We start from the raw sequence: 16,483 nt of genomic DNA, 5'->3' as shown, positions 1-16,483 counted from the left end.
CTACTGACCTGTCTCCCTAAGGTCACTGGCTTTAGTGAATGCCAGATTGATTTTGGTGCTGTCGCCCACATGAGGATGATCATCATTGGTGAACAGCATGATGCGTTTGTGGCTCATTCTCAGCTTGACATCACTGAACAGATTGGCACAGATCCAGAGAGCATGACCCAGAGAGAAGTCCTTGCTGTGGCCAATGTTCTCATTAAAATAAGCTCTCCCCTTCTTCCCTTTGTACTTGTCAAGCTCCAGCACTCGCTTGGCACCTGAGGGGGAAAAAGCATTAATATTCCATGTAAATTTAAATAAGATCAGTGCTTTTTTTGTAGAAAAAAAGGTGCCAGTACTCATTGTGGGCGGAGTCACCACGTATGGCTCCACCCCTTATGATAGCCACACCCACATTGGCCACACCCCTTATAGCAGCCATGGTGCATATAAACAGACATCATTGAAAATATACTAGTATAGGAGAAAAAAATATCATGATTTTTTTCATTATAAATAATTTCTGTAAGCTGCTACAGCTCCAGTATACCCAGTGCAAAATAAGACAACAGATGTAAACACTAAAATGAAAATAAAATGATTTTTTCTACCTTTGTTGTCTGGTGACTTTGTTTTTCTATCCATATTGGTCCCAGCCTCTGATTCTGCTGCTCTCTATCTGTTCTCTTAACTCCATTTATTTCTTTCCTTTCCTCTTTTTCATTTCTTGCCCTACATCCATAAGTAAAAGCTGGATCCTCCTCTGCGGAATTGACTGGAGGAGGTACAACATGGATCCAGCTTTTGCCTATTTTCTCCATCCAAGTGCAGTTTTTCTCCTCTCTTTCCTTTCCCTCATCTCCATCCATGTGCATCTTCTTTTTTTCTTTCCTCCGCTCCATCCATGTCCAGCATTTCTCCTCTCTCTTCCCTCCCCTGTATCCATATAAAGAAATAATTCTCTCTCCCCTCTCCTCCATCCAAGTGCATTTCTCCTCTCTCCCCGCCAACCCCTCCATCCATCCATGTCCAGCATGTCTCCTCTCTCCCCTGCTCTCCCCTCCCATGTCCAGCGATTCTCCTCTGTCCCCTGTCCTCCCCTGCCATCCATGACCAGCCATTCTCCTCCGTCCCCTGTCCTCCCCTGCCATCCATGACCAGCCATTCTTCTCTGCCCCCTGTCCTCCCCTGCCATCCGTGACCAGCCATTCTTCTGTGCTCCGTCCTCCCCTGCCATCTGTGACCAGCTATTCTTCTCTGCCCCCTGTCCTCCCCTGCCATCCGTGACCAGCCATTCTTCTGTGCTCCATCCTCCCCTGCCATCCGTGACCAGCCATTCTTCTGTGCTCCGTCCTCCCCTGCCATCCGTGACCAGCCATTCTTCTCTGCCCCCTGTCCTCCCCTGCCATCCATGACCAGCCATTCTTCTGTGCTCCGTCCTCCCCTGCCATCCGTGACCAGCCATTCTTCTCTGCCCCCTGTCCTCCCCTGCCATCTGTGACCAGCCATTCTTCTCTGCTCCGTCCTCCCCTGCCATCCACGACCCATTCTTCTCTGCCCCCTGTCCTCCCCTGCCATCTGTGACCAGCCATTCTTCTCTGCTCCATCCTCCCCTGCCATCCGTGACCCATTCATCTCTGCCCCCTGTCCTCCCCTGCCATCCATGTCCACTGATTATCCTCTCTCCCCTCTCCAGCAATTTTCTCTTCCCTGCCCTCCCCTTCTTCTCCAGCCCCAGCATTAGACCCTCAGCCCCAAACCTCAGCGTCTGTCCTTGGTCCCTTTTTCTCCCAGCCACAGAGTCAGACTCTTCTCCCTAAATCAGCTCCCTTCTCCCAGCCCCAGAAAAATACCCTTCTCTCTCCTCAACCCCTAGCGCCCAGCATGTGCCCTGTTCTCCCATCCCCAGGCTCTGCCATTCATCCAACCCCCAAATCAGACCTTCTCCCCACCCGACGTCGAGATCCAGCGCCCCTGCCCCAGCTGCCCGCCCTCTTTGCTTCCCGACAGCCCTGCTTTCCGGTCCAAACCTCCCCCCCCACGACGCGTTTCAATCTTTTATTTATTTATTTTTTTTACTTGCAGTCACAGCGCCGGCGTTGTTGAGAGGACCAGGCTCGCCTCCTCATGCTTTCCTTCCCTTCGGTGTTCCGATTCGCTGCCTCAGTGTCCCGCCTTCCTGTGACGTGTTTCCTGTTTCCGCGAAGGCGGGACACTGAGAGGCAGCGAATCGGAACATCGAAGGGAAGGAAAGCATGAGGAGGCGAGCCTGGTCCTCTCAACCACGCCGGCGCTGTGACTGCAAGTAAAAAAAAATAAATAAATACAAGATTGAAACGCGTCGCGGGGGGGGGGGGGGGGGGGAGGTTTGGACCGGAAAGCAGGGCTGTCGGGAAGCAAAGAGGGCGGGCAGCTGGGGCAGGGGCGCTGGATCTCGACGGGCGGCAGGAACGCAAGTCAGGAACCCTAGGGAAAAAAGGTGCCGGTACGCCGTACCGGCGCGTACTGGCACAAAAAAAGCACTGAATAAGATCTTCAACCAGTCTCTACTGTAATAACTAAGGTTAGTTTTAGAGGAAGAATGGATTTTGTACCATTATTTTTATCAATTTTTTCCATGTACAAGTCTACATAATTACAAAACCACAAATCAAGAAAAAAAGTTCCAAAACTGAAGTATAAACACAATTTCAGTCCAGACCAACTGAGTAAAAATGGAAAACAAACCAAGTCTCCATTTATGACGGATTAAAAATACAAGATAGTAATTCTAGCAGCATATTTCCATAAAATAAATGCAAGCAGAATCAGATACCTTTCTACAAAGAAGAGAAAATAAAGTGTGATGCTGTCTCTAGAGCAAGTATTACATTCTCAAAGACAGAAAACTAGGTCCACCAAATTTTTTTTTACAAATGGCGTATCAAGACGTTTTTTCTTTCTTGAGTTGTATTTGGTGCATGTCTTCCAGTTGTAGCTCAAGGCGAGTTACTTTTAGGTACAGTAGATGTTTACTGTCACTGTACCATTCAAAAAAAATATTCTTATCTTGGTTTTGACCTTATATTCCTTCCTAAGTCATTAACATGGTTACAAGTATTGAGTGTCTTATTCCTTTGTTCTGTAGGACCTTGCATCCTCTACAATAGTGTTTCTCAAGTCCAGTCCTTGAGTACCCACTGCCAGTCAGGTTTTCAGGATATCCACAATGAATATGAATGAACTTGATTTGCATACACTGCCTTCATTATATACAAATCTTTCATGCATATTCATTGTGGAAATCCTGAAAACCTGACTGGCAAGGAGTATTCCAGGACTAGACTTGGGAAACACAGCTCTAGAATGAAGAGTCAGTGTAGGTAGTGATCCCTCTTTCATCTAGTGGTCCAACTGATTATTTTACTGGCTTCTTGCTTCTTATATACCTAAAAAAGTTTTTACTATGTGTTTTTGCCTCCAACGCAATCTTTTTTTCAAAGTCTCTTTGCCTTCCTTATCAGCGCTTTGCATTTGACTTGCCATCCCTCATGCCATTTCCTATTATTTTCAGTCGGATCCTTCTTCCATTTTCTGAAGGATTTTCTTTTGGCTCTAATAGCTTTCTTCACCTCGCTTTTTAATCATGCCAGCTGTCGTTTGGCCTTCCTGCCTTCTTCCTATATCTAGTCTGGGCTTCCAGTATGGTATTTTTGAATACCATGTAACAGAGAGCGGGAACTAAGTACAAAAAAGGTCCAAGCAGAAAAACAGCACAAAGGGCCTTTAAAAACAAAGGGAACACAGTTCTTTCATCAAAAGAATCCTTTAATAGTAGAATTTGATTGGATTTTTGAATAGCATCCATGCCCAATGTTAACTTTTGACCTTTGCAGCTGCTCCTCAATTTTTTTTTGTTTCCATTTTATCAGAGTCTCTTTTTTGAAAGGTAAATGCTAATATATTGGATTTCCTGTGTGTATTTAATCTAGAGATCAAATCTGATCATAGGTCCTCAGCTTAACTATTAGTTAAATGACAAAATATTTCTTCCTTTTCATTTTAAAAGTGTTACCATGTAACTTCATTGAGTGCCCCCTAGTCTTTGTACTTTTTGAAAGAATAAACAATTGGTTCACGTTTACCCATTCTACACTACTTAGGATTTTGTACACCTCTATTATATCCTCCCCTCAGCCACCTCTTTTCCAAGTGAAGAACCCTAACCTCTTAAGCCTTTCCTCCTATGACTGGAGTTCCATTCCCTTAAATCACCCTTTATTAAACCTTTTCTATTTCAATTTCTGTTTATTGTGAGTCATGTATATTGTGAGTCATGTAGTCAATCACAGCATAGTAAACATAAGATAGAAACAAAATAATATACAAAATTTGAATTTACTTCAACAACTAGTGCAACTTACACTGGGAATACTTTAAACTCTCACATGTCTACCAACTCTACCAAATGTAAAGAAAATTATGCTCACACTTTTCTCCCTCCCTAACTCCCCCCTCCCTCCCTCCCTTAATGGTAAGATGGTAGCAAACTTATACACTAAGTCTCTCACAGGGGTTCACATGTTCATAAGGTGTCCTTTTCCGGCTGGAGTGAGCGTTTGCCAAAAAGGTGTCCAAACACAAAAGAAGGCAGATTCTGAAAACCTCAAATCAGACCTAGCCACTCTCAACTCAAACTTCATATAGTCAATCATTTTGCTGCGCCATTGTTGGATTGTAGGACTTTTGGAGGAGATCCATTCTTTCAAGATAACTGCTTTAGCTGTTGTTGTTGCTCTGCGTACAAATCCTTTGTATCCTGCTGGTATAGGGGTGATCAATAATGGTTTTCCAAACAATTAAAGGGGAGTGCGCTTCCATGTAGTGTGCCACAATGTCGAAATATACTGTAATAGATTAGTCCAGAAGGCTGTTATCTTGGGACAGGACCAAAACATATGGCCCAAAGTGGCGCCCTGAGCTAGACACTTAGGACATGCACCGTCCGGAGACACTCCTGCATAGAATGCCCTTCGAGGCGACATATGTATCCTCATTGCAAACTTATAATCCATCTCTTGATGCGACACCAACTTTGAGGAACTCTTGATACTGAGAACAAAATCTTGAAGAGTTGGCCTTGACACTGACACTGCCAGCTCCTCGCTCCAAGATGCCGCCAATGCTGTGTAATTGGGCTCCTGCACTGAGTCTCTAATATGTCTGTGGTGCATCCGCATTGGCACCTTTGTTTGTGATTGCAAAGAAAAGGCGGAGGACAACTCCTCCTGTACATCTTCCGTTAGTGTTGTCCATGGGATGCTATGGACATAGTGCCTCAGTTGGTAATAATGGAACGATCAGAGGGTAGTAACCTGAATTGGTTTTGTAACTCCTCAAACGACCGCATCTGGCCCTCCTCTGTTAGTACATGAACTAAGTAAATTAGCCCGTTCCTCTGCCATCTGGCAAATGCAGGATAAATGTTTCCTGGAGGGAAGTTAGGATTACCACAAATTGCCATAAATGGAGTCGTTCTTGTTGAAAACTGATGGTGACGGCAGATCCACCTCCATGTTGCTTTTGCCGTGGGAAGGATGTGCGAGTCAGTCAATATGGGTGGAAGTGGGCCCCCTCCCACATGAAGCAGGCAACTAAAATGAGTGTCCCGAGTGAGTGTCGTCTCTATTTTAGTAGCAGAAAATGCTGAAGTTGATCGAAACCAGTCTGAAATATGCCGCATGCTACTAGCTATAGTAAGGTAACGAATGCTCAGCAAACCCAACCCTCCATGCTCCATCGGGACACACAGGGACTTAATGGAAAGTCGAGCCCGCTTTTTTCTCCACAGGAAACATTGTAGATGTTTATTCAATTTCTTCTCGTCTGCTGGCCTGAGGAAGAGTGGCAGAGTCTGAAAGATGTAAATCCACTTCAGCACTAGCAGGATATTGTACAGCGCTATTCTACCTAATAGGGACAGGGGATAATCTGTCCACAATCTCAACTTATGACAAGTCATCTCCATCAAGGGAGTTACATTCTCATGATATAATCTCGTCATATCCTGAGTTATGTACGAGCCAGGGTATTTAATTCTATTCTCTGCCCAAGATAGAGGAGTACCCAATTCCTGTGCGCCCTCAGTTGTAGGGAAAACCCTAAGGCCTATGGATTTATGCACATTTAAGGTAAAGCCTGACATTCTCCCAAATTCTTGAATCATATCCAGCAGCTTTCCCAAAGTAGTCTGCGGCTGAGTAGTAATGATCATGAGATCATCTGCGAAGGACAAGGCCTTAATTGTTTCTCCCCCTACTCGAACCCCTGGGATCTCCCTTGAGTATTTAATGGCCCTCAACAGGGGTTCCATGGCCAGTATAAAAAGCGATGGTGAGAGAGGGCATCCCTGTCTAGTACCCTTTTTTATGTAAAAAGATTGGGACTGAACTCCATTAATTAGCACTGCTGCTTCCAGGCCTGAGTACAGGGCTCTTATGGCCCCAAAGGTCCACCCACCAAACCCCATATGGGTCAACACAGTAAATATGTATTCCCATTCGATCTTATCAAATGCTTTTTCAGCGTCGAGGGAATACATACAGGTTGGAATTTGCTGTTGTTGGCTTGATGCCATGGCCAGTAGTAGTTGTCGAACATTACTAGCCGCTTGTCTGGTTTTGATATGCCATGAAACGTCGGGCTTTCTGATGTAATAAAGAATTAAGGGCCACCTGGACTGTGTGGAGCTGTTACTTTGTGGATGTAGTAGAGTGTTTAAGATGTTGCTTTTTAGCTCTTTTAAGGTCTTTTTCTAACTTTAATATTGCTGAGGCAATTTTTTGTTATGAGCTGAGACATAGGCTATATCATCGCCTCGCAGCACTGCTTTAGCAGTTGCCCAAAATAGGCCAGGTTGATCCTTATGTTGATCATTATTGTTGGTATAATCTTCCCATTTCTGAGCTAGATATGATCTAAAATCTTTATCTTGGTACAGGTGAATTGGGAACTTCCATCTCCTCGCCTGCTGGTAGAACCCGGGGGACTCCACATCCATCCACACAATAGAGTGGTCCGAGACCTCCTCCGGACCAATTTCCACATTCAACACCCATGGAAAGGTGGTGGGAGAAAATAATATGTAATCAAGTCGGAAGGAAGTCCCATGAGCACGTGATTCGTGGGTGTAGTCTCGTTCTGTTGGATGGAAATGAGAAAGAGCATGTGATCTCGGACCTCCTCTATGTGCTGAATGAGGGTTGGAACAGTCATATTGTGGATGGGACACCAGATTAAAGTCACCCATCACCATGAGCTGCATCGAGAGGTAGGGCATACACACTCGGATTAACTGAGCTAAAAATTTAGGATCATAGGTATTTGGGCCATATAAGCCCAGTATCATAAATTCCCTATCTTGTACCCACACCCAAATCAAAATATAGCGCCCGCCCTGGTCCACTTCTACTACCTCAGACTTGACCGCCAGGCCTTTCCGGATTAATATGGCCACCCCACCCTTACGATCACCAAATGCGGATGAGTAGACCTCTCCCACCCACTGGCGCTTTAACTTTGCGTGCTCTGCCGCCGAGAGTCTAGTTTCCTGTAGGCAACCCACATCTGTTTTATGCCAGTTCAGTGCTGCTAGTATTTTCGCTCTTTTAATCGGAGTTGAAATGCCTCCCACGTTCCACGTGGTGAAGCATATGGACTTAACTTTTACATTTGTGCAACTTATCCACCACAGATTCTAAAGGTTTAATGCCATTCCTCGGGCGCCCAGCCTCGCCCAAGGAACCCTGTGACCTAGTTCGCCACCCCGTATCTATAAAACCCGGTATTATATGTAGGTTTCGTGTAAACCCAGTAAGTCCCGTAAAATGTGCATAAATCATGATCTCAACCCCCCTCCCTGACCCAATCCTTTATCCAACCTGCTACTACACATTAACCAAACTGTAACTCTTATGGAAATCAATGATGGTGGCCTCCCCTCTCCCCCACCACCCCGCACCCCAGGACAGCAAGTTGTTTAACCTTCATTAAATTAGCCTGTTCCACTAACATACTCACAACTTCAACAGTTAGAACTCTATCACCCAGATCTCTCTGGTTATTAAAGTTTAATCCTCAAGGAGGAGGAGATCAAAGTAAGTCTGTTGGAACCTCCTGCGGTGCTCTGTAGGTCTGCCATTTCTCCTGGTAATATACTTTTAGGATCGCAGGATATATCAAGGCGAATCTTTGTTTAGTGAGAGCTAAAGATTTACATATAGGTCCAAATGCTTGGCGTCGTTCTTGAAGTGCAGCAGAAAACTCCTGGAATATTTTAACAGGACTACCTTCAAAAGCTAAAGAGTCTCTCTTCTGCTGCATCCCACGTAAGATTTCCACTTTATGGATGTAATTGTGTACTTTTATCATAATTACTCTTGGTCACTGATTTGGGCGTGACTTGCGTCCCACTCGATGGGCTCGTTCAAGGCACAATGGCTCAACACTATCCAACAAGGCGAATTCCGATTTTAGCCACTTCTCTAGTACTTCTGATAAGTGGTGTTCCGGAGTGGATTCCGGGAACCCGATAATCCACAAATTATGCCGCCTCGATCGATTTTCCAATTCATCTACAAGCTGGGTGTGTTTCTGCACCAACTCTGTGAGCTCCGTCAACCGCAACGACATTCCGGCCTCCTCGTCCTCCACCGCCGACATTCGCTGTTCTAACTCACCCGTTCGCTTTGTGGTTTCCGCCAATAGCGATTCAAGGGAGGTGAGTTGACCCGAGAGTTGCTGGAGTTGTTGAAGTTGCGGTTCCATTGCCGACTTTACAACCACGGTCAGTTGCTGTAACTGCGCGTCGGTAAACTCCGCAGGGATTTTCTCTGGTGCCGGGTTTACGGCCATCTTGTTATCGAGCAGTCTAGTCTTCTCCTCTTTCTTCCCGTTTTTTGGAGGCATGCTGGATTCTGAACGAGTGACAAACAGGTCCATAAAGTCCTTTTCAGTCTCCTCCTCTTGGGGTGGTGGTTTGGAACCGTGGCCCTCTATGCTGGGTGCGGGTGACAGGGCGAGGCCTCAGAAGAGAGCTATACCACGTCTGCTCCCTTCAACTCATCACGTGATCTCCTTATTAAACCTTTTCTAATTTTGCTTTATCTTTTTTGAGATACAGCGACCAGAATTGCACACAATACTCAAGGTGAGTTTGCACCATACACCAATATAGAGGCATTATATTATTCTTTGTTTTATTTTCTATCCCTTTCCTTTACACATCTGTAACAGCAGATCAACAGTTTCATGATTGAGTTCTTGTGTATACCATCTGGTCCAGGTGTATATTCCTCCCTATACTAGTCCTGTAAGATGGGCCTGCTAGCCCTCAGATTTGCTGTCATCAGCATAAATTTAGTTTCTCCCTGCAGCTGCATGTAAGCAGAGTGCTTGATCAGTACATGGAAAGTATTGGTCACATGTCAAGGAGAAACAAAGGAAGAACTGAGGCTATGCGGCCCATATATGGTAGATACAAATGGATACAACCTTGATGGTGAAGAGAGACTGAGGACCCTCCAAAGTGCAAGATGTTCCACCGGAAATATGGGTTCAGAGAAGAAGGACACTATGAGACGTATCTTCAAAGCACTCAGCCTTACAAAGTTCCATAGGTTACTATGGAACTTTGTAAGGCTAAGTGCTTTGAAAATGAGCCCCCAGGTGTTTCATACTACTTGTTTGTTAACATGGTTTTTGCACGCTGGGATCACACTTTACTGATAAGGAATTAGCCAATGGCAACTAAGTGTGCATGTGAACAAAAGCAGGAGAGGATGATAGAATAGAGGAAATTGCCATTTTTGTACATATATAAAAAATAACAGATTACTATATTGTGTAATGGAAGGAAACAGGAAAATCCATATATGAACACAAGTTAGATTAGGAGAAATTAAACTTGTAACAGTATATAAATGAAGACTGAGAAAGTTTTGCTGAGAGGATTTTGTTATTCAATCTTTGCGTCTGGCTTTTCTGTGTGACATCCTGCTCCAGAGAGAACAATTATTTTGTACTGGCTTAGTGAAATACCACTAAAGATTTTTACTGGTTGCACCTACACCTAAGTCTGATTGTCTCTCTTATTCCAGCCCCCTAGGGCTGAAGTGTTTTTCCCTCCCCAGGGGAAAGGGATGGGACTACACAAAGGTGATTTACTACTCTTTTTTATATTTAAATTTCTTTATTGATTATCTTTTATAACATTCATAAACGAAATAGTTATCAGAATATCTGAAAATTATACAATAAGAAATACTACATTGAAAGAAAGTTTCCAAATTGCTTTTGTCCACAACATGGAGATCCAAGATATAGGAAAAATTAAAATAATTTGCAATTACAATCTGCTATTAGAGCGGAAGGTATCCCAACAATACAATCAGACAGTAGCATTATTCTGGTTTACTACACCAGAGGGGTTTCTCATACTTTCTTTACTTACTACAAATTCTTGAAGTTTCTTGGGGTCGGTAAAAAGAAAATTATTAGTTTCATAACAAATTAAACACTTACTAGGAAATTTAACAAAGAAGGTCGCCCCTAGGGCTATCACTCTTGGTTTAAACGCCAAGAGCTCCTTCCTTCTCAACTGTGTTTCTTTAGACAGGTCTGGAAATACATTTACCTTCGATCCCATGAACACTTCATTCATATGTCGGAAATATAAACGCAAAACATTTGTTTTGTCCAATTCAAAAGCGAAAGAGACAAGTAAAGTTGCTCGTTCAAGTTCAACTGATGTTTCTAACAATTCAGTAACATTTAAAGCCTCACTAGGCCTTTGATCATTTAATCTCAAATTTCTTTTTATATAGTAAACCGGCAGAGAATTATCTTTTGCAATTCCTAAAATTTCTAAGAAATATTTCTTTAACAGTTCCAACGGAGAGATAAACGTAGATACAGGAAAATTAAGAAATCTTAGGTTATTTCTCCTGAGTTGATTTTCAAGAGATTCCATTTTCTTAGCAGTCACATTTTTCTCCTTAATCAATGTAGTTATTACTTCCTTAGATGATTTCATCTCAAATTCTAATCTTTTAAAGTCATTCTTTTGTTCTTCAACTTTATTGGACAATTGTTGAAAATTATTCTTAAGTTCTAGAGAGTGTCTAGAGTGACTATAGCAGGTCTTACCGAACAGCAATCTCCCCCGGGAGCTCTTTCTCTGGGCAGTGTAGGCGTTGCGGTAACCCTCGTAGCCCCATCCGATATTTCTCCAGCAAAAAGTTCAGTGGGGGAGCCTCCTCCGAGCGCCTGGACAACCAAGCCCGCTCTGGACGTCTCCAAGCGTTCACTATCCAACACACCGTTGCTTCTGGGTTGCGGCGGGGTCATGCCTTGCGGAGGAGGGTTTAAGGTAGCTCCCTCCGTGCTGGTGTTCACGGCTATCTGCCTGGTTTCCCCTGGAGTATTCGTTGGGACACCCGACATCCGAACTCCGTATTGCTCCAAGGTAGGTTGGCGTGTGGGGGGGTTCCCAATCGGTCCCAAGGAGGTTGGGGTACCGATTTTTCCCTTTTTCCCCATATCTTGGGGACGCACCAAACTACCAACCCAAACTTGAGGTTCAGGAGCACTCACGATGTGCGTCCGCTCTCCAGCACCATCTTGGATCCTCGCCCACACTACTCTTTAATTTGTCAATTTGGCTCATTACATATTCTAGGTTCCTCAGCATTATCACCATTGAAACCCATTTCTAGTACATCTTCTTTGGTAGAGACCAAAGAGAAGAATTCATTCAGTCTCTCTGCTATGGCCTTGTCCTCCCCAAATACCCATTTCACTATTTGATGATCCAACAGTCCCATGGTTTCCCTCACAGGCTGTTATTACTAGGAGTTTTCACCTCTGTGGCATGTTTCTCTTCATATTCTCTTTTAGCCTTCTTTATCAATGTTTTGCATTTAACTAGCAAGTGCTTAGTTGCTTCTTGTTTTCCTCATTTGGATCCTTTTTCCATTTTTTGAAGGATGTTCTTTTGACTTTAATAGCCTCTTTCACTTCTCCCTTTAATCATGCTATCATTTGTTCTTTAATACGTGGAATACATTTAGTCTGGGCTTCCAAGATGGTATTTTTAAACAACATTTATGACTGATTTAAAATTCTAACCTTAGCGTTTGATCCCATTAGATTTTTTAAAACAATTTTCCTCATTTTATCATAATTTTCAAAAACTAAATGCTGCTACAGTAGATTTCCTTAGGGACTTCACACGCCAGTTAAGTCAAATTCGATCATGTTATGATCGCTGTTCCCAGTGGACCCAACACTGTTGTATTAAGTCCTGCATTCCAATAAGGATTAGATCTAAAATAGCTCCCCCTCTTGTCGGTTCACGGACTTGTTGCTCCAAGAAGCAGTCATTTATTACATCTAGGAATTTTAACTCCCTAGCATTCCCTGATGTGACAATCATCCAATCAACAAAATCACAATAACATGTATGATTATCTCCCAATTGGTGAGGTGTCATATGTGTGTGCCCGATGCAAAGAGCTCCTAGCTCTCAGAGAACGTGTCCGTTCTCTTGAGGCTAGAGTAGCAGACTTGATGGAGCTGAGGGAGACAGAGAGGTACATAGAGGAGACCTACAGGGATGTTGTAGAGAAGTCCCACCTCCAGTCAGGTAGCCCCTGTGCTACCTTGGAGGAGGGAGGTCTCCTAGAAGGAGAGCATCACCCTGGTGAAGTAGGAAGTACTCCTGTAGCCAGGACCTGCCCACCAGGGGATGTATTATCCTTTCGCACCCAGGATATATCTCCAAATGTTGCCCGGGAGGGAAAGGTTAGGACAGCTGTTGTACTTGGTGATTCGATCATTAGGCATATAGATAGCTGGGTGGCTGGTGGACGTGAGGATCGCCTGGTGACTTGCCTGCCTGGTGCGAAGGTGGCGGACCTCACGCGTCACCTAGATAGGATTCTAGATAGTGCTGGGGAGGAGTCCGCTGTCTTGGTACATGTGGGTACCAATGACATAGGAAAATGTGGGAGAGAGGTTCTGGAAGCAAAATTTAGGCTCTTAGGTAGAAAGCTGAAATCCAGATCCTCCAGGGTAGCATTTTCTGAAATGCTACCTGTGCCACGCGCAGGGCCCAAGAGACAGGCAGAGCTCCAGAGTCTCAATGCGTGGATGAGACGATGGTGCAGGGAGGAGGGCTTTAGATTTGTTAGGAACTGGGCAACATTCTGGGGAAGGGGGAGCCTATTCCGAAAGGATGGGCTCCATCTTAACCAGAGTGGGACCAGGCTGCTGGCATCGGCGTTTAAGAAGGAGATAGAGCAGCTTTTAAACTAGAAATGGGGGGAAGGCCGACAGTCGCTCAAAAGAGCATGGTTCGGGATAAGGTATCTTTCAAAGATATCACCATAACAGGGAAGATAGAGTATCCTGATAGTGAGGTTGCAAAAGAGATTGTAGTAGATCGGGTATCTTTAAATAACAATAAAAATCAGACAAAAGATTGCCAATTAATACTGTCAAGTACTAAGCATGATGTACTTAGGAACAACAAACATAGTTTGAAATGTCTATATGCGAATGCCAGGAGCCTAAGAAATAAGATGGGGGAGTTAGAATATATTGCACTAAATGAAAAATTAGATATAATAGGCATCTCTGAGACCTGGTGGAAGGAGGATAACCAGTGGGACACTGTCATACCGGGGTACAAATTATATCGTAGTGATAGGGTGAATCGGATTGGTGGAGGGGTAGCATTGTATATTAACGAGAGCCTTGAATCAAATAGATTGAAAATTCTGCAGGAAACAAAACACTCCTTGGAATCACTGTGGATTGAAATTCCATGTGCAAAGGGGAAAAGGATAGTGATAGGAGTGTACTACCGTCCGCCTGGCCAGGACGAACAGACGGATGCGGAAATGTTAAAGGAAATCAGGGACGCAAACAAACTGGGCAACACAATAATAATGGGGGATTTCAATTACCCGCATATAGACTGGGTTAATGTAACATCTGTACACGCAAGGGACATAAGATTTCTTGATGAAATCAAGGACAGCTTCATGGAACAGCTAGTTCAGGAGCCGACAAGAGAAGGAAAAATACTAGACTTAGTCCTTAGTGGTGCTCATGATCTAGTGCAGGGGGTAACGATACGAGGGCCGCTTGATAACAGTGATCATAATATGATCGGTTTTGATATTGGCATTGAAGGAAGTGAAACTAGGAAATCAAGTACGCTAGCGTTTAACTATAGAAAAGGTGATTACGACAAAATGAGAAAAATGGTGAAAAAAAGACTGAAAGGAGCAACTCGCAGAGTAAAAAACTTGCATCAGGCGTGGATGCTGTTTAAAAACACCATCCTGGAGGTTCAGGACAAGTATATTCCACGTATTAGAAAAAAGGGAAAAAAGACTAAACGTCAGCCGGCGTGGCTAAACAGTAAGATAAAGGAAATCATTAGAGCCAAAAAACAATCCTTCAGAAAGTGGAGAAGAGAACCAACTGAAAGTAACAGGATAGATCATAAGGAATGCCAAGCCAAATGCAAAGCGGAGATAAGGAGGGCAAAAAAGGACTTTGAGAAGAAATTAGCGTTGGAAGCAAAAAGACATAGTAAAAATTTTTTTAGATACATTAAAAGCAGAAAACCTGCCAAAGAGTCGGTTGGGCCGCTGGACGAAAATGGTGTTAAAGGGGCGATCAAGGAGGACAAAGCCGTAGCGGAGAAATTAAATGAATTCTTTGCTTCGGTCTTCACCGAGGAGGATTTGGGGGGGACACCGGTGCCGGAAAGAATATTTGAAGCGGGGGAGTCGGAGAAACTAAACAAATTCTCTGTAACCTTGGAGGATGTAATGGGTCAGTTCAGCAAGCTGAAGAGTAGTAAATCACCGGGACCTGATGGTATTCATCCCAGAGTATTAATAGAACTAAAAAATGAACTTGCGGAGCTACTGTTAGAAATATGCAATCTGTCCCTAAAATCGAGTGTAATACCGGAAGACTGGAGGGTAGCCAATGTTACTCCGATTTTTAAGAAAGGTTCCAGAGGAGATCCGGGAAATTATAGACCGGTGAGTCTGACGTCGGTGCCGGGCAAGATGGTGGAGGCTATTATTAAGAATAAAATTGCAGAGCATATACAAAAACATGGACTGATGAGACAAAGTCAGCACGGATTTAGTGAAGGGAAGTCTTGCCTCACCAATCTAATGCATTTTTTTGAGGGGGTAAGCAAACATGTGGACAATGGGGAGCCGGTTGATATTGTATATCTGGATTTTCAGAAGGCGTTTGACAAAGTGCCGCACGAAAGACTCCTGAAGAAATTGCAGAGTCATGGAATCGGAGGTAGGGTATTATTATGGATTAAGAACTGGTTGAAAGATAGGAAGCAGAGAGTAGGATTGCGTGGCCAGTATTCTCAGTGGAGGAGGGTAGTTAGTGGAGTCCCGCAGGGGTCTGTGCTGGGTCCGTTGCTTTTTAATGTATTTATAAATGACCTAGAGATGGGAATAACTAGTGAGGTAATTAAATTCGCCGATGACACAAAATTATTCAGGGTCGTCAAGTCGCAGGAGGAATGTGAACGATTACAGGAGGACCTTGCGAGACTGGGAGAATGGGCGTGCAAGTGGCAGATGAAGTTCAATGTTGACAAGTGCAAAGTGATGCATGTGGGTAAGAGGAACCCGAATTATAGCTACGTCTTGCAAGGTTCCACGTTAGGAGTTACGGATCAAGAAAGGGATCTGGGTGTCGTCGTCGATGATACGCTGAAACCTTCTGCTCAGTGTGCTGCTGCGGCTAGGAAAGCGAATAGAATGTTGGGTGTTATTAGGAAGGGTATGGAGTCCAGGTGTGCGGATGTTATAATGCCGTTGTATCGCTCCATGGTGCGACCGCACCTGGAGTATTGTGTTCAGTACTGGTCTCCGTATCTCAAAAAAGATATAGTAGAATTGGAAAAGGTACAGCGAAGGGCGACGAAAATGATAGTGGGGATGGGACGACTTTCCTATGAAGAGAGGCTGAGAAGGCTAGGGCTTTTCAGCTTGGAGAAGAGACGGCTGAGGGGAGATATGATAGAAGTGTATAAAATAATGAGGGGAATGGATCGGGTGGATGTGAAGCGACTGTTCACGCTATCCAAAAATACTAGGACTAGAGGGCATGAGTTGAAGCTACAGTGTGGTAAATTTAAAACGAATCGGAGAAAATTTTTCTTCACCCAACGTGTAATTAGACTCTGGAATTCGTTGCCGGAGAACGTGGTACGGGCGGTTAGCTTGACGGAGTTTAAAAAGGGGTTAGATAGATTCCTAAAGGACAAGTCCATAGACCGCTATTAAATGGACTTGGAAAAATTCCGCATTTTTAGGTATAACTTGTCTGGAATGTTTTTACGTTTGGGGAGCGTGCCAGGTGCCCTTGACCTGGATTGGCCACTGTCGGTGACAGGATGCTGGGC

General features: G+C 44.1%; 1 protein-coding gene across 1 annotated transcript in view; it reads right to left on the bottom strand.

Moving 5' to 3' along the window:
* Positions 1-16,483, bottom strand: part of LOC115477021 (X-ray repair cross-complementing protein 6-like) — a 43,403-nt gene continuing 26,920 nt past the window's right edge. The window contains exon 5 of the mRNA XM_030213675.1: positions 1-263. Within this exon, the coding sequence (XP_030069535.1) occupies positions 1-263 (263 nt within the window). The remainder of the gene's footprint in view (positions 264-16,483) is intronic.

The sequence above is a fragment of the Microcaecilia unicolor genome, chromosome 1 (assembly GCF_901765095.1).
Source record: "Microcaecilia unicolor chromosome 1, aMicUni1.1, whole genome shotgun sequence".
Classification (NCBI taxonomy): domain Eukaryota; kingdom Metazoa; phylum Chordata; class Amphibia; order Gymnophiona; family Siphonopidae; genus Microcaecilia; species Microcaecilia unicolor.
The sequence above is the reverse complement of the archived record's forward strand: the minus strand, read 5'-3'. Positions and strand labels throughout refer to the sequence as shown.